Source organism: Ammospiza caudacuta, chromosome 7, assembly GCF_027887145.1.
Source record: "Ammospiza caudacuta isolate bAmmCau1 chromosome 7, bAmmCau1.pri, whole genome shotgun sequence".
Lineage (NCBI taxonomy): Eukaryota > Metazoa > Chordata > Aves > Passeriformes > Passerellidae > Ammospiza > Ammospiza caudacuta.
The window spans coordinates 9,490,868-9,518,060 of NC_080599.1; the positions used below are offsets into that span (position 1 = coordinate 9,490,868).

The 27,193-nt window shown below is 50.3% G+C and overlaps 2 protein-coding genes across 2 annotated transcripts in view; one reads left to right on the plus strand and one right to left on the minus strand.

Annotated features, from left to right (window-relative positions):
• Positions 1-22,452, minus strand: part of LOC131559630 (zinc finger protein 814-like) — a 289,734-nt gene extending 267,282 nt beyond the window's left edge. Inside the window, exons 1-3 of the mRNA XM_058808046.1 lie at positions 22,408-22,452; positions 21,019-21,608; positions 20,670-20,849 (exon numbers count right to left, since the gene is read on the minus strand). Coding sequence (XP_058664029.1) covers positions 20,670-20,849; positions 21,019-21,608; positions 22,408-22,452 — 815 coding nt within the window. The remainder of the gene's footprint in view (positions 1-20,669; positions 20,850-21,018; positions 21,609-22,407) is intronic.
• On the plus strand, positions 8,306-9,229 carry LOC131560137 (olfactory receptor 14J1-like). Its single transcript, XM_058808805.1, has one exon. The coding sequence runs from the start codon at positions 8,465-8,467 to the stop codon at positions 9,227-9,229; it is 765 nt and encodes a 254-aa protein (XP_058664788.1). The 5' UTR covers positions 8,306-8,464.
• Positions 22,453-27,193: the final 4,741 nt, after the last annotated feature.

The window sequence follows — 27,193 nt, forward strand, 5'->3', positions numbered from 1 at the left end:
GCCACCCTGAAAATGTTTCTATTAATACCAGTAAATACTGATACCCCCCTTTCCTTGGGAGTTCTGAAAAGTTAATTTGCCACTGCTGTATAGGCCCATGGCCTCTCCCAGTCTGACCAAGTTTTGGCCAGGGGGTATTTTGGGGTTAGTCTGGAGGCAAGGATCACACTGTCGGCTCACCTGAGTGATAGTGGCATATAAATTCCTGACAACGATACAACAATTCTTTCAGTCAGATGTGTGTTCTAGAAAGCCTGTGGAAATTACTGCTTCAAAGTCAACACTTCATTTCAATGCACTCTGTATCACTCGCAGCCTTGGTCATTTTGAGAAAGGAGCCACACTCTATAAAAGACTTTTAAGTAGTTAGGCCCTAGTGTGTTTTCTAGTGCCCTTCCTTCAGTAGTAACCACGAAAATGGGAAGAGATTGCTAGCTCTCTTTCAATGGTAGCCCACCCCTTGCAGTCGTACATCTCTTTTGATTAGTATTATTGTATTATGGCTTACCTTTGAGGAAAATCTGTACCTCACCCTTTGCTGCTTTCTTTGCCTCTCCATCCGCCAGCTCATTTCTTTCCTCCAATTTTAAGCTCATTCTCTGGTGTGCCTTAATATGCTTTTTCAGGTAGCTGAACTGCTTCCAGCAGCTGGATTGTCTCTTCTTTCCCTGTGAGGTCAGAAGTCCCCTCTCTTTCCAGATGGCTCCATGTGCATGTGTGACTCCAAATGCATTCCTTGGGTCTGTGTAGATGGTTATTCTCCTCCCTTTTGCCCTTTCCAGGGCACGGGTCAGGGCAATTATCTCAGCCTTCTGCGCAGAGGTACCTGTTGGTAAGGGTCTAGACTCTATTACCTCTCTGCAGGTAGTCACTGTGAACTTTGCAATGTCGCTTTCCTGTCAGTGAACCAGGTCTCTGCATCATCCGGAGGAGTGTCCCTTAATTCTGGGCCGCTGGAGTAGGTAGCTTCAATGGTCTCTAGGCAACTATGGTGTACTGCTTCTCCTTGATTCCACTGAGAAAAGAAGCTGGGTTGACAATATTAGTCACCACTATCTCTACATCGTCTTGCTCTACCATGATGGCCTGGCATTTCAGAAACCTCTGTGGTGAGAGCCAGTGGCCACCCTTTACTTCCAGTGCTGCGGACACTGTGTGGGACACTAGCACAGTCATTTTTGTCCCAGGGTAAACTTGCGTGCCTCTTGAATATTCAGCACAACTGCTGCTACACCTCTGAGGCAACCTGGCCATCCTTTGGCTGTTGCATCTAGTTACTTAGAGAAGTAAGCAACTGCCCTTCAGTATGGGCCCAAGTCCTGAGCCAATATTCCCTGGGCAATTCCTTGCATGGAAAAATAGAAAGAATGGTTTACTTACATCTGGAAGTTTCAAAGCTGGAGCCGACATGAGGGCACTCTCTAGCTGGCGAAAGGCCCGTGTGGCGTCTTTTGTCCACTGGAGATCTCAGTTTCCATTGGCAATAAGAGCATAGAGGGGTCTGGTGAACAGTCCATAATTATAAACCCACAGCTGGCACTATCCTACCATGCCTAAGAAGGTTCAGAGTTCCTTCGTTGTCTGGGGTTTCAGGGTTTGGCATATGGCTTCCCTGCCTTAAAGTCTGCTGCTCAGCACTCACTTCTTACCCCAGGTAGATTACCTTCTGTTTCACTACCTGTGCCTTTTTCTTTGAGACTCTGCGTCCTTGGAGTCCTAGGAAATTCAAAAGGCTTACCGTCCAGGCTTCTCCTGCTTCCCTTATCCGAGTGGCTACTAGAAGATCGTCCACGTACTGCAACAGCCTCCTTTCCTCTTGTGAGCTTCCCGGGACTCTGGGTCTTTGCAAGCTGTTCTCCAATCGGAGTGGGGAATTTTGAAGCCTTCAGGCACATGGATTATGTGAGCTGTGTTTGAATGCAAAAATTTTCTGGCTGGCTTCGTGGATAGGGAGGCAAAAGAAGGCATCTCTTAGGCCTAAAACAGTGAACCAGGTTAGCTCAGGTGTTAAACAAGTTAGTAAAGTATATGGATTTGCTACCACAGGGTATAAATTCTGTGTCATCAGATTAACAGCCCTTAATCCAGTTCTATCACTTATTGGGCTGATTCCTTCCTTACCTTCTTTTTGAGGGTACTACTCAGTTCTCACTAGTTGCGTTCTTTCCTTAAGCTTGATGCTCATGGGGGAGCATCTTTCACTCTCCCTGGTGCAGCAGAGGCCCATACCCTTGAAAACACTTATTTACTTATTCTAATATCTTCTTACTAATGTCTTTAATTTCAGTGTCTGTTAATGTTAAGCCTAACATCTTTTTATCATTTGCCTCCAGAGTAACCTTTCTCATTTGAGAATGTTTAGAAAATTGAGCAAATTGTACAAAAGCTTTTAGGTACAAATAGTACACATGTTACTTTAAAGGTTTGCACAAGTATGCCTTCTCAGACTGGCCAGTTGTTGTTCATTCCCACACTACAACATAAACATTCTCCACAGGTACTAAAGCTTTATTAAAACTGAATATATGACCCTTGTGTCGACAAAAATTCTTCCCTTTTGGGGAGGTCATCTTTACCCTTCCTCCCTTTGGGAGGAGCCTTTAGCAAATCATATGTACTCATTTTGTGAACTGTGATTGCTTTGCATTTCAGCATGATGATCCTTGCCTGATTTCATATGTTGCTGTCTTATGCTGCACGCTGAACAACATGTTTGATTTGCTTTCTCTTTGCCTTGTTTTCCTTTTTCAAGGGCCAAGACCAGAGGGCGGTCTGATCTTACAGTCTCTTTGCCATTCTGGGTGATTTCTTAAAACAAAAAGACATTTCAGCATACAAAAACTCTATCCCATTTATCCTCCTATTTTAAAACAGTACTAACAGCAAAGAAGTATTATAAATCTTTTTATTTTCTGAGCTGCTACTACTGGCAGCCTTCTCTAAGTGAGCCCCTCCTAAAAGGGGCTAATTTAGGAACATCTTTGCTCTGGTCAGTTCTCATTATCTCTTTCTCCCTGCCCTATCTCACTTCCACACAAACCTCTTTTCACAGACCTTCACAGTAGTTTCTCAGTTTTCCTCCTACACACACACAGCTCCAGGTGGCAGATATCAGATGTGATTCCCACACACAAGCTCTAAGACCTTAGGTTCTGATCAGAAACCTCTAATTTGCACTCGGGGCTTGTGCCCTGACGCTTATTATAACAGCAATACCTGCGTTTCTCACAAACACTGCGCTGCAATAATACTTGCACATCCAGCTTTTGCCCACAGGTCATTCCCGTGTTCCCTGGGGAGACAGGGCAGCCAGAGCTGTCCCTGTGCCCAGGGGACAGCCACCGTCACCTCATGCAGCGTGCCAGCCTCTCGATGCACCAAAGGCTCCCCAAAATTGCCCTCAAAGGCAGGCTATCCTATTTGTTACAGAGAACTTTAAATTCCTACAGCAGATTGTTTCCAGTCCAGACTTACTGCAGTACCAGCTGAAGTCTCATAAATCTCATAAGTCTCATTAACTAATTCATTTCATTCATCTCTTCTATATAAACTCTGTTTTACAAAATATCAGTCTTTTCTAGTTCTCTTCTTGCACAATCTAATTAAGCACCATGCCTACTTACACTTGTTTTACTGCTTTGCAAAAAGGCTGTGCTAGTCACAGCCGAAACTCTGATATGCCCACAGATGCACGCACCCCCCCGCCCCTTTATCTCAAATTCACTAGAGCCAAGGCTTGAATTGCTGTGAGGGGGAGAATTCTTGGAATTCCTTTAACTCGCTTTATCGTAGTTAAGCATAAATCACTGTACTATAGTTCTCCTATGTAAAATGCTACTCTTGTTGCAAACAAAATCTTAAAATCTCCACAAACACTACTATACAATCTGAGAATCAAATTACCACAATGCAGCGGAAGAAAATCACCACACAAAATCACTGGGAAAGGGCATATTTCTCAAAGTGCTCACTTTTCTCAACACAACACAGCATACCATAATTCGGCATTTACTCACATCAATTTTCCTGGACACAATCAGAATAACAGCACACAGTCTAGAGAACAAGTCCAAACATCCAAGGCAAAGGAACTCTCTGAGCTCATACTCACGGTTAGAATGTACCAAATCTACACAAATCACTACATTTAAACACAATCACTGTCGTTCCTCCACTCGCTTCTCTGCGGGGGCACTTCTCTCCCTGCCCCCACAACCTGCTGCAGCCGGCGCCTCAGGCCTCACTCGGCTGCTTCAAACACGGGTAGTACTGACTCCCCCCCGCCCCACACTGTACGGCCCTGTAGATCTACTCTCTTTTATATACCATACACTTATACACTTGCACAATTAGAAACACAGTGCACTGACCACACAATGCATTGACCATACAGCGCCACAGTGTCCGGACATTACACACGCACACAAACAAAACACACACGGGCTCAGCAGTTCTGCTCTATCAGAACAATGAACCCCCAACACACACATACACAGGTTCACCCAGCTCACCCCAGAGCTGCTGGCGGTTCCGCTCCATCAGAACGATGAACCCCGTCTCAAATACAGCTGCTCCATCAGCTGAACCCAGACGTCTCTGGGTGGTTTACTCCCCTGCTCTCCTTTCCCTCCCCCAGGGGCCCCTCAGTACATACCGTATCTTCCTCCGCAGGCCAGCAGGTCCTTGTCTGTCCTTGCAGGTGGCAAGTTGAGACGAGTGGAGCCCCACCAGGAAAAAAAATCCTAGGGCGCGCCTTGGAGGTCTGTCTATCCCCCCTGCCCCTGTGGGGACAGAGATCTCCTGGCTGGCTCACCATAATGTTTTGCAGAGACAAGAAGAAACTTCACAACTTTGTAAAAGTTGTAAAGCCCGCTATGCTTTTATTACGACACGCGCCGGACGCAAGTCCCCCAAAAAGGCATGCATACCTCTGAAGACCTCGGGTCTTCTTTTATCCCCCTTCCAAATGCATATGCATACAGTTTCACAATAAGTTCATACATATTCATTCCACGTGACATTTAGCACCAGTTCTTCTTTATCAAAGGAATTTCTAAGTCGGGGGCAAATCGACCTTGTGGTCTTTTCTGTTTTTCTTTCTCTGTCTCCTTGCTGTCTCAGCATGCGAGTTTTTCCTTCAGCTTTGGCCTCACAGACTTTTCACCTTTCTTAGACACTTCACCTAATTCAGAATGGATCTTTACTCTGTCTTACCTTTATCATGGTATACCATGATAACTTATCCTTTGGGGCTCAGTAATCTGAAGATTTATGGAATGTCTTATGGATACGCCTTAGTTACCCTTAATGATCCCTTTTTTCCTCTAAAAATAAAAATTACATCAGGTTAGTTATAATTTCACGCATGAATTTCTTAAAAAAGAAGCACCATAAGACTGCAGGACAAAGTCACTTCCCAGTTGTCCTCTTCAGTTATGTTTCAAGCTTCCAGAACAATAGTTGTATTGAAAAACACATGTATTCTAAATTCGCCTTCCTGGAGTGCTATGGTCAAGAATTCCAATGCCTAAAATGATTCCTAATTATTTTTACCTTTGTATTAGATATTACACACAAAGAAGGGCAGTCTTCTATTCAGAAAGGTAAGTTTCATTATAAAGAAAACCACCAAAGCATAGTATACGGACTTATGATCCTATATATTCAGAAAAAAAGGACGAGAATTTATGTTTTGGTGTTCTGTAGCCATCCATATGGACAACATTTCAATCTGCCAAGGTATGTGGCCAAAATGTAGAGGGGCACCTGTTCCCAGAGCCTGCAGGGACAGAGGCACAGGGCAGGGACACGGTGGGACAGCCTGGGCTGCACAGGGCACAGGCATGTGCAGCAGCTGCAAGACAACCCTGCCAGAGCCAACTTGGGCAGCACTTTGGCCATGGCTGCTGGCCCCGGGCCTGAGGCAGGAGTGGGAGACAAGTGACCCTTGCAGGCCTGGGGCCTCATTGCCTCCTTGTCCCTGCTCAGCAGCCTGGCAGGGCCCACCCCATGCTCCTGCCCTTGCCATTGCACAGCCCCACATGCCAGTGCCCATCCCGGGAAGAGCCCTGAGCAAGGAGAGAGGGACAGCATCTGCCTGGCCAGGGGATGGGGCTCAGGCGTTGGACATTGGCATTCCTCAAACACATCCAGGTTTGCTCAGCACCAGAGACATCTTTGCCTTCTTTGTCCCCAGCTGTCATCACTGCCTCCAGCGTTCTGCTCTAACTGGAACGTGGGGACACTTTCTCAGTCGGGTCTCTCAGTGAGACCCATTAAAACTTCAAGAAACTTCAGAGTTTCAATTTAATTTTGAGTTCTTGAGAAGTTTTATGAACACCCTCTTAGGCACTGAGTCTGATGTAAACAACACCAAATCCCCTAGAGGCTCATTAAAGTCCTTGTGCTGTGTCTGTGCTGCTGAGCTTTAAAGGAACAGCTCTTCCCAGGGCCAGCTCCTCTCCCAGTCCAGCAGGGCTGAGGGCTCTGTCTGCAGGCACTGAGGGGACAGGAGCCAGACAGAGACAGGCTGAAGGCAATCAGGATTAGGAAGACATTGAGCTGAGACTTCACTTGGGGAAACATCTCCACAATCCTCTACGTGGTGAGTTTTCTGTGGCAGAGGAGGAGGAGGAGGAGGATGTGTTGCAGAGCGGGGCTGCCAGGGGCACCGTCAGAGGGACAGGGCAAGATGGCTCCTGCTGCCAGGGACGGCTGCAGGGGGTGAAGCTGGGGCTGCAGCCAGGGCTGCTCTGAGATGCAGCTCATGCCCAGCTCATTTCTGAGGGGACTTTTCATGAACTCATTTAGGGCAGGAGTTTCCTGCTTGGGTCTCTGCTTTCCAGAATCTGTGCTCCCATTTTTGCCTGGCTCAGTTTGGGGGCAATAGAAACTCAGCTGTGCAGGGCACAGCAGGGGCTGAGACTCCTAAACCATCACAGTGAGGATTCCTGGGAACCTCAGCAAGTGTCTGCATCTGCCCAGCCTCCAGATCCATGCAGCATCACCTTTCCATGGTGCCCAGGCTGGGGGAGCTGTTCTTTAATCCCTGCAGGGCCCAGCAGCTGCAGGGCAGAGCTGGCCCAGGGGCTGGGCTGGGCTCTGGCAGCTCTGGCAGAGAAGGAGCCTGGGGCCACAGGAGCAGCTGGGGCTGGGACAGCTCCAGCAGCAGAGCTGTGGGCAGGGAGGGAGGGCGGCAGTGCTGCGGGAAGCCCTGCTGCAGGGCAGATGTGGCACCTGCTGGGCCTGCCCTGCAGGGCAGACACTGCCCTGAGCAGCACAGCTCTTGTGTCCCCTTGCAGACAGCACAGCCCTCAGCCCGGGGGCTCAGGGCCCTCAGTCCCTCCTGGGCGGGCAGAGCAGCCCCAGAGATGAAGGGCATCTCTGCGGCCATGTGCCCATTCCCTGCTGACCAGGGCCTGAGGGCCACTGTCCTGCCCTGCTGCTGCCTGGCAGGGGCTGGGCAGGGCTGGCCAGGGAACGGCTTTTCCTCAGGCCCGGCTCTCTCTCTCTCCTTGCCTTGCCCAGGTGCTGCTGGCATTGCTGAGGGGCTCTCTGCAATGGCAGTTCCAGCGGCAGGGCCAGGCCCAGCGCTTTGGCTCCTTCTGTGCAGGCTGAGCACAGCAATGGGGTGTCCCAGCTCCCTGTGCCCGGGCAGCTCTGGGCAGGGCAGCCTGGGAGGCTGGCAATGAGCCCACTGTCCTGACTCTGGGAAAGGCAGGAGCCACTTTGTGTGCCAGGGATCCCTCTGCTCTCAGCTGTGTCTCCTGGCTGTCCAGGGTAACAGAGGAGTGGATCTCAGAAAGGTGCAAGTCCAGGGCAGCTGGAACAGGAGAGAGGGACAGAGCAGCTCCCCTCATTCTGCACTAAGCCTCAGACAATCCTCCTGCCTCTCTGGACTCTGTTCTTCCACAGTGCCGCAGAATCTCGCGTTCTGCCTCTTGCATTCCCCATCCCATCACCCAAGCAGCTCCTCTGCCATAGGAGAATATTCTTTATCCAAGTCCTAACACAGGACTGGCCTCTGCCCTCACTGTTCTCCTGCACTGACTGGGAGTCAGGGCTGATTCCCAGGTGTCCTGCAGGTCAAGGTCCAGCTCCTCACACAACATTGGCCAGCAGCAATCGGGGCTCTAGCAACAAAAGTTGAAGGAAGATCTCCTAGACATAGACAGGGGGAGGTGTTTAGTGGCAGGAAAGGGTCTATGAGAAACAACTTTGATTTTCTGTGAGAAATCTCCCCTCAATTACCACTCTAATTCCTTCTTCAAAAGGTTCCAATGTCTGGAGACAGAAAACGTCCAACAGCAGCTCCATCAGCCACTTCCTCCTGCTGGCATTGGCAGACACACGGCAGCTGCAGCTCCTGCACTTCTGCCTCTTGCTGGGCATCTCCCTGGCTGCCCTCCTGGGCAACGGCCTCATCATCAGTGCCGTAGCCTGCAGCCACCACCTGCACACACCCATGTTCTTCTTCCTGCTCAACCTGGCCCTCAGCGACCTGGGCTCCATCTGCACCACTGTCCCCAAAGCCATGCACAATTCTCTCTGGGACACCAGGGACATCTCCTACTCAGGATGTACTGCTCAGGTGTTTCTGTTTGTCTTTTTCTTTTCAGCAGAGGTTTCCCTCCTGACCGTCATGTGCTACGACCGCTACGTATCCATCTGCAAACCCCTGCACTACGGGACCCTCCTGGGCAGCAGAGCTTGTGCCCACATGGCAGCAGCTGCCTGGGCCAGTGGCTTTCTCATTGCTCTGCTGCACACAGCCAATACATTTTCCCTGCCCCTGTGCCATGGCAATGCCTTGGGCCAGTTCTTCTGTGAAATGCCCCACATCCTCAAGCTCTCCTGCTCCAAGTCTTACCTCAGGAAAATTGGGCTCATTGTGGTTACTGCCAGTTTATCATTGTGTTGTTTTGTGTTCATGGTTTTCTCCTATGTTCAGATCTTCAGAGCTGTGCTGAGGATCCCCTCTGAGCAAGGACGGCACAAAGCCTTTTCTACCTGCCTCCCTCACCTGTCTGTGGTCTCCCTGTTTTTCAGTACTGGCACATTTGCCTACTTGAAGCCGCCCTCCATCTCCTCTCCTTCCCTGGATCTTGCCCTATCAGTTCTGTACTCGGTGGTGCCTCCAGCCCTGAACCCCCTCATCTACAGCCTGAGGAACCAGGAGCTCAAGGCTGCAGTGTGGACACTGATGACTGGATGGTTTAAGAAACCCTAAACTGCTGGTCATGTTCTGCAATACGCTTGCAATTCAAGTTGTCTTTGATAGTAGTTAGGTTTGGTGCTTTATGTGTTGTCTTTTTCTTTTGTTTTAGTTTTTTAAGATTGTCCAGAAATAAATGCCATTGTTTGTGCCATTTCTATATTTGTTTCTTTCCACCTTTGCTGTGGTCATAAACTGTGTCAATGAGGTGCTGCACTCTCGGTGGCTTCAAGTGAACTAAAGTATCTCCCAGCAGTTTTCAAGGGAGATCCCCTTTTTTTCCTTCTCTGGAGCTGCAGCAGCAATGTCTGTGTGCAGAGCTGGGGGCAGATCAGCGCTGGCCCAGCAGCTGTGCCCAGCTGCACTTGGTGTTGCCAGTGCTGCTGCCATGGCCCTGCCCCGCTGCCCTGGTGGCCCTGGTGTTGCTGCAGGGCCTGAGTGCTCTCGGGGCCGGGCACAGTCCTGGGGGTGGCCGTGCCGGGGCTGCAGCAGGGACAGGCCATGGGCACTGCTGGGGCAGCACTGACACCTCAGGCCAGGGCCTGGGGGCTCCAGGCTCCTTGCCCAGGCTCTCTCAAGAACACGCCCAGGCCAATGCTCAGCACAGAAAACCCCCGTGAGCAGCCCCAGGATGACCGTGGGCAGGCTGGGGGCAAACAGCATGGCTGGGGCTCTGCAAGGGCCCTGGGGCAGACGGGAAGGAGCAGCAGAGCAGGGGCTGATCCATCCCCAGTGTGCTGGACAGCCCAGGGCAGCGTCCCAGAGCATCCTGATGGAGCTGCCAACAACAGCCCCCCTCTGCAGCTCTGGCCTCTCCCCCAGCTCACACAGGTGCCCCATCCTTGCAGACACAGACACAGCAGCACTGGCTCAGGAGCCCCTGTTTGCATTGAACAGAGCAGGGGGAGACCCCCATGCTGTTGCTGTGGGGACATGAACCTGAGGGAGCACAAATGCCATCAGCCCCTGGGGCCAGCAAGGGCTGGGGGACACCAGGGAAACTACTCAGCTTTGTCCTGGCCTCTGCAGTCAGCCAGAAAGTTTGCTCCCATCAGCTGGGAGTTTTCTGTCCCACTGCAGATGCTGTTGCTCAGAGCCAGGGCTGCCTGGCAGCCACCCCCAAACTGCCCTGAGCATTTCTTTTCCTTCAGCTGTGCTTTCGTTTTTTTTTCCTGATCCAGATTTCTTCCTCTTGCCCACCCCTGTTCCCTCCCCTGCAAACAGCCCATCCCTGTTTGCCCTTTCCTCTCTGGCCCCACTCCCCATTGCAGTTCCTGACTTGGCACCATGGGAATGTCCCTTGGGGAGCAGGATCATCCTACAAGTGCTGCAGGAATTGTCTGCAGGTTCCTGCAGTGTCTGGTGCTGCTCCCTTGCCAGAGTCACCCCAGGCCAGGGGGGCACATCTGGGCTGCTGTGTCTGGCTCTGGGGCTCCCTGTTCTGGGCAGTGAGGAGGAGCTGCAGAGGCTCTGCAGGACTGACAGGATGGGCTTTGGGGCTGGCAGGAGAAGCTGAGGGACCTGGGCTGCTGGAGCTCCTGAAGAGGAGGCCCAGGGCTCATCCTGCAACTGCTCCAAGGGTGGTTTCAGAGAATCGCAGAATCAACAAGGTCTTAAAAGACCTTAGAGATCATCAAGTCCAATCTGTGCCCTGATACCACCTTGTGTCCCCTGAACCTCCTCTTCTCCAGGATAAACAACCTGAGCTCCCTCAGCCACTCCTCACAGGACCTGTTTTGCAGACCCCTCACCAGCCTTGTTGCCCTTCTCTTGACACACTCCAGCCCCTCCATGTCCTTCCTACACTGGGGGCCCAGAACTGGACACAGCACTCAAGATGCTGCCCAAGCAGTGCTGAGCACAGGGGAAGAATCCCTGCCCTGCTCCTGCTGGCCACACCATTCCTGATCCATAGGAGTGTCAGGAGTCTGATGAGAGAAATGGTGGGGAGGGAGTGGGGATAAGGTCTAATTGATTGTCAGCCATGAAGGGTCTTGATTTTCATATATGTTCAAACTGCATTAAAAGGTGCAGGGGGTCAAAATCAATTGCTCATTGCTGAAAATCTATCTATAAACAGGAAAAAAAAACAGGACAAAACAATTTTTTCCGTTTTGTTTTCAATACCATATATTGACTCTCAATATACTTCTGGAATGTGCATAATTAACCATAAGAGAATTGAAAACAAATTATTCCTAGGGACTTTCCATGTTCAGGTGTTTTGAACAAATATTTATGTGCTTTTCTCACTGAATTCCTGAATTTAAGAGCTCAAGAAAGAAGCGGCCACTGGAGTAATTAAATTCATCAGCAACCTCCAAGTGGCTGAGGATCCATCCTCATCAGAGCAGAAATGAACAGAAATGGGCACAGCTTTGTGGCTGCCCCAGCTTTGGCATGGGCCCTGGGCCTGCAGCAGGAGCAGCTCTTGAGGGCCCCAAGGCCGGGGCTCTTGTGCTGCCCTGGGCAGATGGGATGGCAGCAGGGGCTGCAGAGCTCTCAGCACCTCAGCCCGAGGGGAGCAGGGCAGCCAGGGAGCCTCCTTTGGCCTTGGCCAAGCACCTTCCCCCATGGCTGGGGCTGAGTCCTGTGGCAGCTGCAGCTGCTGCTGTGCCCTTGCCAGGGGCTGAGGCCGTGGGGCAGTGCCCAGAGCAGCCTGGCCTGAGCAGAGCTGTGGGGCCAGAGCTGGCTGGGCTGGGCTGGGGAGAGGTCAGCCAGAAAAGGAGGGAAGTGAAAGAAAAATGAATGAGTGGGGACCCCGGGAGGGTTTGACCCAGGGGGAAGGAGGGGATCCCTGGTCCAGGCACCTGTAGGAAGGTCTTTGGGCAGGAGGGATTTACTCAGTAGGGAGACTGAGAAAGAGAGTGAATTAATAGGTTCAATTTCCTTGGAGGGGTTGGTAGCAGGCAATTTTGTATGTGATGAGATGGTGAGAGGACGGGGCTAATAGATTGAGAAAGAGGGAGAGATAGGAGTGGAACAAGTAGATTGCAGAGGGAGAGATAGGAGTGGAACAGGTAGATTGAAAAGGCAGTGTGACAGAGTAGTAAGTGAGGAAGTTGAGCCACGAGGTGAGTGTGGGAAACTAAGACTCTCCTGGTACCGGGGATTTTTTAGTTTGTTGCCGCCAGAAATGGTTCAGGGAAAGAGTAAGTTCCTTGACCCAGGGGCTGCGGATTGTGTGAAAAATTCGCAGTGGTTTGAGGGATCTGGGAACCGTGAGGAGGGTTCTCAGGGGGGGAGCATTCCTCAGGACAGCCCACGGGGGATGATAATACAGTTTTGGGATGAATGGGAATCCCGAAGGGAAGAAAATCAAGAAATTCAGAGGGCAGTGCCTAAGGGACATAATATAGGAAAAGCTTTGAGTGAGCATCAGAAAAAATATGAGTCCCCAGCAGAATGGTTAAAAAGATTAAAAAGAGACTTGCAATTATATTCAGGTATAGATACTGATACTGCAGTAGGGCAGGTTCTGTTAAAAATTCAGTTTGTGACCAGGTCTTGCAGTGACATCAGAAAAATCTGGAAAAATTAGAAGACTGGCAGGACAGGGGACTTCAAGAGTTACTGAGAGAAGCACAAAGGGTGTATGTGAACAGAGATGAGGAAAAGCAGAAAGCAGATGCCAGAATTTTGGTGGCAGCAGTTCACGAAATGCAGGCAGCTTTGAATACAGAAAAACAAACAGCCGATGTCAGGATCTATTTTTAGGAACACAGGACCTGTGCATTTTTCCCGCCACAAGAAAAGACACTTAAAAAATTCTTGACTCCCTTTGAATGGTGCGGGACACACCTGTTTTTATTGTCATAAAAAGGGGCAACTGCAAAAAAATTGCAGAAAGAAACAGCAAGATGAGAAAACTACTCAGGAGAATCAGAGAGGTCAGGAGTTTTGTTTAATGAAGAGGACCAAAATACAACCAAAAGAGCCCTTGATAATAAAGCTAAAAATAGGTCCTCAGAGTGAAGAAGTTATATTTTTAGTCAATACAGGAGTTTCTTGGTTGACAGTGACAAAATTACCCCAGGGAGATAAGTCGTGAGTGAGTTTCAGTAATTGGAATTATGGGAGAGGCTTTCCCTGTAATAAAAGGAGTGCAAATTGAAACAGATGACAAATTTGGAGTAAGTGATTTATTGTTGATACCGGAGGCTGAGAATAATTTTTTAGGCAGAGATCTAATAATAACCTTAAATTTGTGGATAAAACCCTGTGAAGGAAAACTTAAAATTTATTCTTTAACTGAAGAAGATAATCTAGAAATTAATGACATGGGTTGGCATTCAGGTGAAGTGGGAAAAAGTTTAGGCTAAAGGAGTCTGGTCCCCTTAGTCCCTCCTGGTCAGCACAAGCCTGTGAATTTTATGCATTTCTTTGTGCATTATTAATACTAAAAGGGCAAGAAGGGACTATTTATACAAGAAGACTTAGAAACACTCAAGGGAAAGGGTTAGTAAATGGGGAATTAATATTTCAGATACTTGAAGCTTTAAAAGGCTCAAAGAAAATAGCAGTAGTTCATGTAAAGGGACACCAGAGAGGGAGGGATATAAGAGTCCGAGAAATAATTTGGCTGATGAAGAAGCAAAAGAAGAACGACCTTAAGAAAGGGAGATACTGAAATCATCACCTAACAAAAAACAGAAATTCAGCAAGAGACACTTTCCCTTCCACTAGAAGAACTGGCAGCTATAAGGAAATTAGGAGTAACATTTAAGGAGGGAAAGTGAGTTTTTCCTGATGGCAAGATTATGATGCCAAAACCAGTGGCACATTAGATCTTAGATAACTTGCATAGACAGACACACTGGGGAACAAGAACCTTTTGTGATCACTTTTTAAAATTTATGGGTGTATAAGGATATTTGAAATTGGAGAGCAAATTACCCAGGGGTGTCTTATCTGTCAAAAAGTAAATAAGAAAGCGTTAAGAAGCCCTCCCTCTGGAGGATGCAAAACAGCCTTCAGGCTATTTGAAAAGATCCAGGTTGATTTTATAGAATTGCCTAAAGTGGGTTGGTGGAAATATTTGTTAGTTATAATAGATCAATTAACTCAGTGGGTTGAAGCATTTCCAGCAGCTTAGGCTACAGTTCAAACAGTAACTAAAATACTGTTAGAACATGTAATTCCAATAATATGATAATATGGTAGTGTTAGCATTCAAAAACACATAATCACGGGGGATTATATGCGGTGCTTTACATTGAAGAGCTCTGGGAATCGGGGTATATTCAACCCAAATCTGATTCCGACCATACATCCAAAATGATCATGTTTTTATACTCCATCGTTACATAACTTTCATGTTAATTATTAAACTTATATTGTTCTATTGTATCCATAAATTTAACCCCTCTCTGAATTTCCAACATAGTTTTTCATTATTTTTCCCATGGTTATATAATAATTACATTTAATTACTAAATAATCATCACATCTAACAATTATATAATTTATCATACTGCTTACGCAGGTGCAGTTGATCTGGGAAAGCACAAAGCCTAACATTTTAGATTCTATCTTTAACTTTTTCCAGGGCTCCACTGTCAGTAGGATTTAAGTTGCTTTTATTAACCCTGATTTATTAAGAATGAACTAGGCACTCTGGAGTGGCTGTGGACTGCAATTCCCTTGAGCTCAGACGCAGAAGAACACCGGTGGAAAAGAATAAAAAGACTTTCTGAATCGGTGGGAATGGCCTAAAAGGATCAAAGATCTCCTCCAGGGTCACCCACCAGCAACATTATTAGAATTGATTACAGAATTGCAATTTCAGAAACTGAGATTGATAACACCTGTTGTTAAAAGAGCTCAGAGCCAAGTAAAATGTTGGGAGTGCGGTAAACATGGTTTAAGGTGTCATCCCTGGATATGTATTGTTTGCACACTTTGCTTTAACTCATGCTGGAAAGTAAGAGGGAAGAGAAGGAGAGACAATTGATTTGCTTGTTTTGCTATGGTTATGTATTTAGCCGGCTAACTACAGAACGCATTGCTAGTGATTTTTTGTGGGATGCCTTTGAGACTGGGAGATGGGACCCTTCCAGCAGTAATTAGATTAATAGAGAACCCTCATCAATTGGTTTTTGCTATATTGGCTATAGCACAAATAAGAGAACGAGCAATTCATAACATTATAACCAGTGTCTCATAATTGATAGTCATTGTAGAGAAGAAGTCTATATACCATAACATAGGTGCATTCCAAGGGCACATTGGGACCATGAGTGCGCCTATTGGAGGCGGCGACTTAATGAACTCCTTGCCCTGGAAGAAGAAAATAATTAGAAAAATCTTATTGTGGTTGGCACATCCCTGAAATTTTGGAAAATATAGGTTTATGGTATTCCGGCCTAATCTTTTCCCTTTTCTTTTTGTTTTAATTATTTCTTCTTAACCAGTTAGAACTGGGAAATGGCATTTAAAAGGAGACAAACAAACTCTGTGGGGCTATGGGTGCCAAGGAAACTAAAAGCACCAGTGACTAGATCCCAGGATATTACCTTTGCTACCGAGAAGTCTGGTATGTCGGCCCTTGGTTGCAACCCATGGGGCCTTGAGAAAGGTAGAAAGGTAGATTTTCAGAGGACTATTTTTGCTGTGATCATTCTGGTACCCTTGGCGGTTGCCAAAGCCAGAAGGCCACACTGAACAGAGTTTCGGCAATGAAAAAACAATCAGGGCAAAACCCAAGTCCCGGCAGTTTCAACATTTGTGACTGTTGCAATCACTCTGTGTGGATTAAGGACAAGATGGAATCTGTGTTTGTGACACACCCATATGTTAGTTCTGCCTGCTACAATCACAGCAGTGTTGCAGATGTTTGTATTAAGGAAGGAAAGATGTATTGGTAAGGGAAAACTTTGGGATATTATGGACGAGCTCCTTATCCCCATGGTAATAAGATTGGCCCTCAATACAAAAAGTTCTTTTGTTTTGAAAGAAATTATAATGGAGATGATCCAAGTATAGGAATAGGAGGCCTGGCACTAAGAAAAAAATTAAAAGAGAAAAAAAAGGAAGAAAACAAAGGGGAATAGAGAAAAGAACAGGAGAAAAGAGTCAAAAGAATTAGCTGAATTGTATAAACAGCTAAAACAGCACTGCAAAGATTGGGATCTGCCAGCCTTGAATAAGAATCTGTTTGTAGGATTGATGCAAAGGATCGCTACAGAATTGGAATTATCAAAATGTTGGATTTGTGGAGGTCTAAAAATGGCTCAAAGATGGCTGTGGAAAGGTGAGAGCTTAGCTCCAGAGCAATTTCTAAAGTGGAATCACACCCAAATTTCTGAAACATTGAAGAGACCTGAAGGATGGATTTTAAGCCATCAAGTAATTGGAATCATTTGTATAACTCGAGAAGGAAGGAAATTTAATAAAGTAGTAGGGCATAGTCCTTATAAATTCATATTAGTGGTTAATATGGATAATCCTTCAAAATTTTGGTGACCTGAAAACCCAATTAGATATTGGGGACCAATAAAAGGAATAAATTGTGAATAAGATGAACAGATTAATTTATGCTAGTAAAACTCTCCTGGAGCTCACCCCTACCAATCCATTGACAGCCTGAGGTCTTATTGAGAACAACTGGAGAAAACTGATAAGAAGTGGAAAGCCTCAGGTAAGATATATTAGATTTGTGGGCAACGAGCATACAGTGAGTTACCTCAAAAACGGAGAGGAACCTGTACTTTGGGAATAATACAACCCTCCTTCTTTGTTCTACTGAGGTCTAGGAGCAATGTGCTAGGAACTCCACTGTATGAAACCCTGCAGTAGAATAAAGGAGATTTGAATTTAAATTTTCCAACAGCAGGAGGGAATCAAAAATGGGGAGAGGACGAATGGCCTGCAGAACAAATTATAGCATATTATGACCCAGCAACATGGGCTCAGGATGGATCACGGGGATACAGGACCCCAATTTACCTATTGAATAGATTAATAAGGCTCCAAGCAGTAGTGGAGATGGTGTCAAATCACACCTCCGGTGCCTTAAAAATGTTGGCCAGGCAGTATACACAAATGTGGGCATTTGTGTACCAAAACATGATCACCCTAGACTATCTGTTGGCAGAAGAAGGAGGAGTTTGTGCGAGATTTAATGAATTAAGGTGCTGTGTAGAAATTGATGATTATGGGGAAGCTATCACAGAACTTGCAGAAGAAATTAAGAGGGTGGCTCATGTGCTGGTACAAAAGTGGAATTCAATTTTGAAAGCAGATTGGTGGGATAACCTCTTTGGAGGTGTTTGGTGGAAAAAGTTAGGGTTCATGTTGTTGTGTTCAGTTCTGGGACTTCTGTTTCTGCCTTGTATGATTCCAGGTTTTATTAGGTTAATTCATTCAGTGATTCAGGGGGTGCATATTACAACTATGTCTCAAGATTCAGAATCCCCAGAAAAAGGAAAACCAAAATATATAATGGTCCTAACAGCTAAATCAACCCAGGTAAAAGAACAAGGACCTAGAGAGATTGAAATGTTAACTTAATTTGAAAAAGAGTGTGAAAAATTACACCCAGAAGCAGAAATGCTGGAAAAGATTGAAGCTGAAAGGAGACAACGAGAGAATCAAAATTTTGAAGAATATAAAGGTTATCAGGGCACAGCCTTTTAAATACAGCACAAATCAATGATCAAAAAGAGAAATGGGGGATTTGTGGTAAATAGGTATGATTCATGCTGATAAAAATTGAAACAGTAATCAATATTGATACAGTAACTAATATCTGGAAAATAATAAAATAAGTTAAAAATAGTAATGCCAAAGAAGAGAGGGAGAGGAGGGCCTCCACCCCCCCTTTCCAGCAGATGTTTTTTTCAAGGACCACAGGAAAGAAGCTGAAGAAGATACAGTTGCTAAAAATGACCAAGAACCCGGTTCGGTCCCAGAAAATGCTAATTATAAGGGATTTACTGCCTTCATATGTAGATGCAGTGATATGTTAGTCTTGGCTTACATTGTACTGGCTTGGTGCGCATGTGTAGCCCAAATGTGAATTAAAGGACAACGAAGAAGACTACAGGGCCTTCATCAGTGACGACCCCCAAAGACTTGTGTGACCACCAAACCAAGTGGTGGCGCATGCGTGGTAAAGGTGGTAATAAAGGCGGAGACAGAAAAGGGACGAACCGAAAATAGGAGAAGATGGACTTGACACATGGCATATAAGGGGTGACGTTTACTTGGCAAGCTTGTACATGAAGTGGCAAGGGTCATTGAACCCTGCCCTCCGTACCCCGCGGTTGTTTTTGCTTATGCGCTATTATTGGAACCAAATTATCCCTTATTTTAATCGAATAATATTGTATCCAATTTTATATTTTTCATCTTAATTATTTCATTAAAATTGTTATTACTTTTAATATTGTTTGGGTTTTTTTTAATGATGGGATAATTGGGTAAAGATAACACTGCCATGGTATTTTCTGAAAAATCCCTTTGGCAGGAGTTTTCTCCTGAGAGGCTGAGAAGCCTCAGAGGAAAAGAAAAACAATAATTATCTGCTGCTGTGGAATGCAACAGGTGCATCTTTGATTGGTCCATGTTGGTTGTTTCTAATTAATGGCCAATCACAGTCAGCTGGCTCGGACTCTCTGAGAGTCACAAGCTTTTGTTATCATTCTTTTCTATTCCTTGCTGGCCTTCTAATGAAATCCTCTCTTCTATTCTTTGAGTATAGTTTTAATACATCATTTTCTTTTAATATATTATAAAATAATAAATCAGCCTTCTGAAACATGGAGTCAAGATTCTCATCTTTTCCCTCGTCCTGGGGCCCCTGCAAACACCACCACACTTTGGGTCTGAGAGCCAATGGGCAGAGGGAACAAGGGCGGTGCAAAGGCGGCACAAAAGGGCAACAACCAACTGGGATTCAGGGGAGGAGCTGCAGGGAACGGGAACCAATGGGAAAGCGGGAGTGGGGAACATTCTGGAACTGGGGAGGAGAACCAGGATGATGTAACTTGGGTCACCAACATATAACGGACATGATGCCAGCAGGACACACACCAGGGGACAATGTCACCACACCTGTGGGGACACTGCCACCAGGACGCCTCCAGTGACACCAGCATGGCCCTGCATGGCCCCTGTGGGTGAGACTGACCCTTGCCCTGTCCCCAGGGGCAGTTGGGGTCCCCTGAGCGCAGTGGCCCTGGGACACCCTGCTGGCTGTCACTCACTCCTGGGCCACTTGTCACCAGCTGAACAAGCTCCCATCCTGCCCTGCTGGGGGGTGACATTCGGCTGGGACACCACAATGGTAGCAGGGGGGACGTGGTGGCAGGAACTGCATCAGGCAGCGCCATGGCTGAGATGAAGGTGCTGGTGGCACTGTGGTGGCACAGGTGGTGGCACTGATGCTGTCCCAGTTCATGTCCCCATCCATGTTCATGTCTTCCCATGTCACCATCCATGGCTGTGTCCCCCCATGTCCCTGTCCATGGCCATTTCCAACCCAGGTCCCCACCAAAGGCTGTGTCCCCACACGTGTCCATCCAAGCACATTCAATGTCTTGATTTTTACCCCAATTTCAGGCCTTTCAAAGGGATGAACAGAAACCTTTGTGTTTGAAGGCCAAAACAAAAGGATTTCTGTGTCCCTGCCAGAAGAGCATCCACGTGCTTGGGCAGGTGGGAAGAACCTTTTTTGAAGGGGTTTCTACCCAACTGTCTCCAAAATCATGGGTTTTGCCCCAATCCGACCTGATTTGGTTGTGGAAGATGCCTGTGGGGCAGAGAGAATTAAAATGACGGATTTATGTTGGAGAAGACCTCCAAGGCCATCCAGTGGTACTTGATGCCACCAAAAGATGCAAAAAGTGAGATTTTTCTGGGGTCAGAAGTTAACAAATCTGCTCGATGTCTCTATAAGACACAAAACAACAGGAGCGCACATACCACTGTTGTCAAGGTGAAAAAAGGAAAGTTTATTTTCTGACTCCAACATTTATAGTTTTCCAAAAGTGACAGTGGATCAGAGGGGGAAAGTCCCACCTCTCCAATGACTCTGAAAAAACCAACAGTCCATCAAATTTCTCCTCCTCCATCAAAGAATGCAAAACAATAAGTTATTTACAGGAAGTGTGTGAGAAAGTTTGCTACAAGAATGTAAACATCAGAAGGCTTAGAAAATCTTAAAAAATCAGGGCGACAGCTCTCCACAATGGATTTCTGATGCTGGTCTGTGGATGTGTCCAGGTGCTCATGGGGAGCCAGAAGCCAGCCAGGTCTCTTCCTAACACAGGTCACTGGCACCAGAGGTCACCAGGGCTCTGCCCACCGGGGTCACTGGGGATCATCCAGTGCTGATCCTCCAATGAGGGATGGAGCTGTGGAGCTGGAGCAGCACATAAAGCTCTTCCTGCCCTGGGGGCACTCCCACAGCTTCCCTCAGTGCTGGCTGCGTTGGTGCTGGGTCAAGGCTGACCTCTGGGAGAAGCTCTTCCCACACTGGGGACACTCGTAGGGCCTCTCCCCGCTGTGGATGTGCTGGTGGGCAGTCAGGTGCGAGCTCGTCCTGAAGCTCTTCCCACACTCCCCACACCTGTAGGGCTGTTCCCCCATGTGGCTCCGCTGGTGGGCAGTCACTTCATAGCTGGTCTTGAAGCTCTTCCTACACTGGGAACACTCATAGGGCCTCTCTCCAGTGTGGATCAGCCAGTGTCTGATGAGGGTGGAGTTCACCCTGAAGCCCTTCCTACAGTTGGGGCAGCGGAAGGGCCTCTCCTCTGTGTTGAATGCGCTGGTGCTGGAGGAGATTGGAGGTGGTCTTAAACCTCTCCCTGCATTTATCACACTCGTACGGCCTCTCCCCTGTGTGAATCTTCTGGTGGCGGATCAGGCTGGAGTTGTAGGCAAAGCTCTTCCCACATTCCCCACACTCGTAGGGTCGTTCCTTCGTGTGGCTGCTCTGGTGGATAATCAGGCTGGACCTCAAACTGAAGCTCTTCCCACACCTGGGACACTCGTAGGGCCTCTCCCTGGAGTGGATGAGCTGGTGCCTGAGGAGGCTGTGCTTGTGCCTGAATCCCTTCCCACAGTGGGGGCAGTGGAAGGGCCTCTCCTCGGTGTGAGTGCGCTGGTGCAGGAGGAGGCTGGAGCTGCTCTGAAAGCTCTTGCTGCATTTGTCACACTCATAGGGCTTTTCCCCTGTGTGGCTCCTCTGGTGGAAAATCAGGCTGGATCTGGCTCTGAAGCTCTTCCCACACTCAGGACATCCGTAAGGCCGCTTCCCTGGGTGGATGTGCTGGTGGCGGATCAGGCTGGAGTTGTGGCTGAAGCTCTTCCCACACTGCCCACACTCGTAGGGCCGTTCCCCAGTGTGGATTCTATAATGGTAGGTCAGGTGGCATCTCTTGCTGAAGCTCTTCCCACATTCTGAGCACTTGTGGGGCTTCTCCCCATCCTGAAGCTGCTCAGGGACCCCCAGCTCCAAGCTCCAGCTGCCTCCCTGGCACAGGGTGGGTCTTTCCTCCTCAGATCCCTGTGATCCATGTTTGCAGCCCCTCCTTGTGTGGGATCTCTGGGACTTTTCCTTCCCATTGGATTCCTCTCCTGTGGAGCTGCTCAAAACAGCCTCTGCCAAGAGGTTCTGCCGTGGGGATTTGTCCGCCCTGGTCTCCATCCTCAGCTCCTTCCCTGGGGGAGGAAGGACAAGGAGAGGATGGGATTTGCCTCCGTGCCACAGGGAGGGGAAGGAGATCCCCCCAGTGCATCCCTGGCTGCACAGCATCAGCAGTGGGGCTGTGCTGCAGCCGGGGGCCATGCTGGGCTGGGAGATGGAGCAGGAGAGAGGGGAAAAGGGGCACTGACTTCCTCCTCACCTGCCTGGGGGTCCTGGGGCATCTTCCTCCTCCTCGCAGCCTCCTCCTCCACCTGGTGAAGGTTTGGGAATGGGAAGTCCTGGTTTGGGGAGCAAAACAAGTGCTGAGCGTGTTGGGTTTGATAGTCCCGGTGCCCAAGGGCAGCTGGAGAAGCCAGCGCCCCTTTCAGGCTCGGGGGGCCCGGACCCCGCTCATCCCCAGCCTCCCGCACCCCTCCCGGCTGCCGGGGGTCCCTCTGCACCCGGAGCCCTCTCCGGGGCTCTTCCCGCTCCGGGGCTCCCGCGTTCCCCCCGGCTCTCCCGGGGATCCCCAGAGCCGGGATCGCCCCCTCCCTGCCGGTACCGGGCCAGCGCCCCGTGGGACCCTCCGAGATCCCTGCAGGGCCATTTCCGGCTCGGCTTTGGGCTCCTGCACGATCCAAACATCCCCGCCCCGCCAAAAAACCCTCCCGGAGACCCCCCCGCCATGGGCTGGGGTTGACTCCCCCCTCCCCGCTCACCTGCGGGCTCCGGAGGGGCGGAACCGGGTCAGCCGCGGCCCGAGCGGGGGAACCGCGTGGGGTTGGTGCTGCGGCTGCTCCTCCGCTGCTCCTCTTCCTCCTGCTCTGTCCCTCCTCTTCCTCTGCTTCCCGCTCCTCTCTTTCCCTTTTCCTTTCCTTTTCCTCTTCCTCTGTCCCTCCTCTCCCTCCCGCTCCTGCTGCTGCTCCGCTCCCAGCCCGGCCTGGGCAGTGCCGGCACCCAAAAGCAGCCGCTCTCTGCCCTGGGGGGTTCCAAAGCGGCCCCGACCCGCGGGGCTGGGAGCGATACTGGGAGCACTGGGAGCGATGGTGAGAGCAGCGGGCAGGAACTGGGCGCGCTCTCCCTGCCAGTCTCGCTCTTACTGGGAGCGCTGGGAGGGAACTGGGAGCAAACAGCGCCCGGAGGCGGCTGCAGCCGGCGGAGGGCGGGGCCGGAGCAAGGGGCGTGGTTATGCTAATCCGGGAGCGATCGCGCGCTGGGATTGGTGGGCAGGAGCAGCGCGGGGTTTGCACGGTCACGTGAGGGCCGGGGGGGGCCGGAGCGGTGGCGGCGGCGTCCGGTGAGAGGGGACAGGGAGCGGGACCGGGACCGGGAATGGGAATGGGGAGTGGGGAGTGGGGAATGGGAATGGGGACAGGGAATGGGGAATGGGAATGGGAATGGGGACCGGGAATGGGGAATGGGAAGAGAGAATGGTGATAGGGACAGGGACCTGGAATGAACTGGAAATACGGTACAGGGACCAGGAATACAGTACAGGGAGAGGAATGGGGTCCAGACTGGGATGAGACCAGGACGTGAACGACATAGGGGGGACATGGACACGGGCCGGGTGAGTGGGAGTGACAGCGGGAATGGGGCAGCCACTCCAGGGGACACCAGGCATTGGGATGGGGGCACAGGGGGACAGTTCCAGGGCAGGGGCTCCTTGATCAGCTGCCCCAGAACCTCTGCCAGGGTCTCCCAGCGCAGCCGGAGCTGCTCGGCCTGGGGTGCCCAAAGCCCTGAGCAACCCCCAAGTCTTCCCCGGAGCCCTCAACTCCCTCTGACCCAGCATCCCCCACATCCCCTGGTACAGCCCCCCATGTCTCCATCCTTGTCTTACCTCAATATCTTTGTTTTTACTCTGTTTTTAAGGGGTTTGAAAGGGCAAAGAGAAATGAAAAGAAAATCCAGGCCATGGGGAGCCAGGAGGATGTGGAGCCCCAGCCAGGTGTCTTCCCAACAGGGATCACCGGCACCACGGATCACCAGGGCTCTGCCCCCCGGGGCCACTGGGGGTCATCCAGCGCGGATCCTCCCGTGGGGATGGAGCTGGAGCAGCGCATGGAGCTCTTCCCACACTGGGGGCACTCCCAGGGCTTCCCTCAGTGCTGGCTGAGATGGTGTTGGGTCAGGGCTGAGCCGTATGAGGAGTTCTTCCCACACCTGGGACACTTGTAGGAGCTGTGACATCCCCAGGAGCAGCGCTGGGATGGGCTCTGGTGCCTGGGATGGGCTCTGGTGCCTGGGACATCCCCACCAGCGGGGTCGCTGTGATGCCCTCAAGTGCCTGGGCCATGCCCAGGGGTGCTGCTGGCTGGGTTTGGGTGGTGCCTGTGCAGTGTCCAGGGCAGGGTCACAGCAGGGCAGCTCTCAGTGTCCCCAGCAGGTCACACTGTCCAGGGCAGCCGTGCCAGCACTCTCTGCACACACGGGGCAGGCTGGGCTGAACAGGGCTCGGGGCACAAACGCCGCCCCGGGGCTGGACTCTGCCCCTGCCTCTGGGGCCCAGCCCCTGCTGGCAGCGCACTGGGCAGGGCACAGGGCTGCTGCTGGCCCAGGGGGGACAGGCCTTGCCCCCTGCCAGCTGCCCAGGCCCCTCGGGTGCCTGTCCCATGTCCCTGTGCCTTCTGTCCCCGCTGCTCCCCGACACCTCCACTGCCTCCAGCAAAGCCCCTCTCAACCTCTGCACTGAGACCTCTGGAATAAACAGAAGGACAGGAAAGAAAAAATGAGGGGAGGGGAGGGGAGGGGAGGGGAGGGGAGGGGAGGGGAGGGGAAGGGAGGGGAGGGGAGGTGTAGCTGATTGACCCTGCCGGGATGCCAGACACCCACCAAAGCTGCTCTCTCACTCCCCTCCAGAGATGGACAGGAGAGAGAAAACAATGAAGGCTTCATGGGTTGAGATCAGGATGAGGATAGATCACTCAGCAAATGCCATCATGGGCAAAAATTAAGTTCAAAATTAGAGACATTAGTTGAATTTATTTCTATCCAGATCAGGGCAGGATAGTGAGAAGTAAAACAAAGCTTCTGCCCATCCTTCCCTCCTTCCCAGCTCTGCCTCCTCCCCCAGTGGTGCAGGCAGACAGGCACCGGGGGCTCTGCTCAGTTCATCTCCCATTGTTTCTCCTGCTGCTCTGGGAAAGGAGTCGTTCTCCTGCTGTGCCAGGGGTCCCTCCTGGAGACACTTCTCCATGAACTTCTCCGAGGTGAGTTCATCTCAGGGACAGCAGCTCTTCACAAACTGCTGCAGCTGCCTCTTTCTCCATGGGCTCCCAAGTCCTGCCAGGACCCTGCTCCAGCATGGGCTCCTCTCTGCAGGGTTTGCAGCTCCCTGTCAGGTCCCTGCTCCAGCACAGGTTTCTCATGGGCTCACAGCCCCTGCTCAGGCCCCCCCTGCTCCAGCACGGGCTCCTCCAGGTGCTGCAGGTGCATCTCTGCTCTCTGGGCCCTCCATGGGCTGCAGGGGCCCAGCTGCCTCCCCAGGGGCTGCCCCTGGGAATCTCAGAGCAATCAGCTCCAGCCCCTGGAGCAGCTCCTGCCCCTCCTGCTGCCCATCCTGCCCTGGGCTGTGCAGAGTTGTTCCTCTCAGTGTTCTCACCCCGCTCTTCCCTGCTCACACTCATACCTACACCATCACCCATTTCCTGAAATCTCTCACCCCAAAGGTGTCACCACCATTTCCAACTGGCCCAGCCTTGGCCAGCGGCTGCTCCATCCTGGAGCCGGCTGGAATTGACTGTGGGATACAGAGGAGCAGCTGCTTCCAGCAGCCTCTCACAGAAGGCACTCCTGGAGCTCCGCTGTACCAAAACCTGGCCATGCGAACCACGTATAAGCATGGCAGGGTTTTTATTACCATTATTAATTCTTATTATTGCTATTGTCACTATTATCGCTATTATTAAGTTATTATTTTTATTACTACTACTACTATTTTTACTATTTTTGACTCTATAAATACTGCCTATAGTAGAACTTGAAAGAAAAGTTCTTCATTGCAAGTAGAAGTTATAATTTTTTCAGCCTCTTGCCCTGCCCTGTTCGGTGTCATTGCTGTGTGTGAAGCTGCTGCTGCCAGGGCTCCCTATTTCCCTGGTTTGGGAAGTTCCATGGCATTGCTCACATGTCAGAAAGAGAGGGCTCATTCCAATCAAATGCATTGCCTGAACTCTTCTAGTCCCAGTGCTGGAAGCTTGTTTTCTAACGTTGTTGGCTTTCTCAGCTTCTGTTAACATTTGTGATTTTATAACAAAATGTTCTGGGATGTGATTTTGCAAGATTCTCTAATAAGATTTCAGCTTTGCTCTTGGATTCCTGGATGGTGTGTCAGAGCTGAAGGCAGCAGTTTGGGTGGGAAGCCTTCAGCGGGAGCTGGGATTGCCTCAGCAGTAGCTGGCTGTGCCCATGTGAGCAGAGACAGCAGAGATGCCGTGACCGGGATGTCGTGTCCATGTGAGCAGAGATAGCAGAGATGCCATGACCGGAATGTTGTGCCTGGCTGGAACCCTCAGTGCCCGGCTGGAGGGAGCTGCGCTGGAGCCGCAGGCTGTGCCGGGGGCGGGCAGGGGCCGCAGCCCCGGGCAGGGCCCGGCCATGGACACTGGCCCGGGGCCGGGCAGGCGCTCGGGGCCCGCTCCCAGCGGGGCCGTGCGGGAGCCGGAGCAGCGAGAGAGCCCGGGCCGAGCATCAGCCCCGGGGCGGGCACGGCTGGGAGGGGGCCCGGCCCGGGGGTCCCGCCGAGCCCCCCTTGTCCGGAGCCACGGCTGCGACAGCACCGGGGGCAGCACCGGCAGCTTTGGGCCGCGGAGGAGCCGCGGGCGGGCATTCCAAGGGCTCCTTCGGGCAGGATTTTGTCCCAGTGCGGGGCAATGCCCGGGGCTGGGCGGGCTGGGGCCGCTGCCGAGCGCCGCTGCTTTTGCCCGGAGCCCCCGGGCAGAGCTCTCTGCTCGGGGCTGGGAGAAACACGGTCACTCTCCTGGGAAAATTCAAAGAGTTTAATAAAGGACAAGAGGAGCATGGAGCAAAGGTTATTACGGCCGGGTGCATCTTGGCACTGAACCAAGACCACCCTGTTATCTTCGGGATATCCCTTAAACACCTCTTCCTTCCATCAGCCTGTTGCATATTCATGGACACTCCTGTATAGTAAACTTTTTTCCCAAACTAGTTTCCATATTCCAAGAACTGTTTAGCATGGCTCCTCCTCGGTTCCACCTTTTTAGAGCATGCACATGCCTTGGTTGTGGTTTTGGTCCTTTTTTATCATCATCTTCAGTTTTGGCCACGGCCCACACTGCCTTCAGACAGTGAGTGCTGATGGCTGGCACATCTGTACCAGGTGT

Bases quoted from the DNA above. Each gene is read 5' to 3' on its own strand.
- LOC131560137 (XM_058808805.1), top strand. From the start codon at position 8,465: ATGTTCTTCTTCCTGCTCAACCTGGCCCTCAGCGACCTGGGCTCCATC.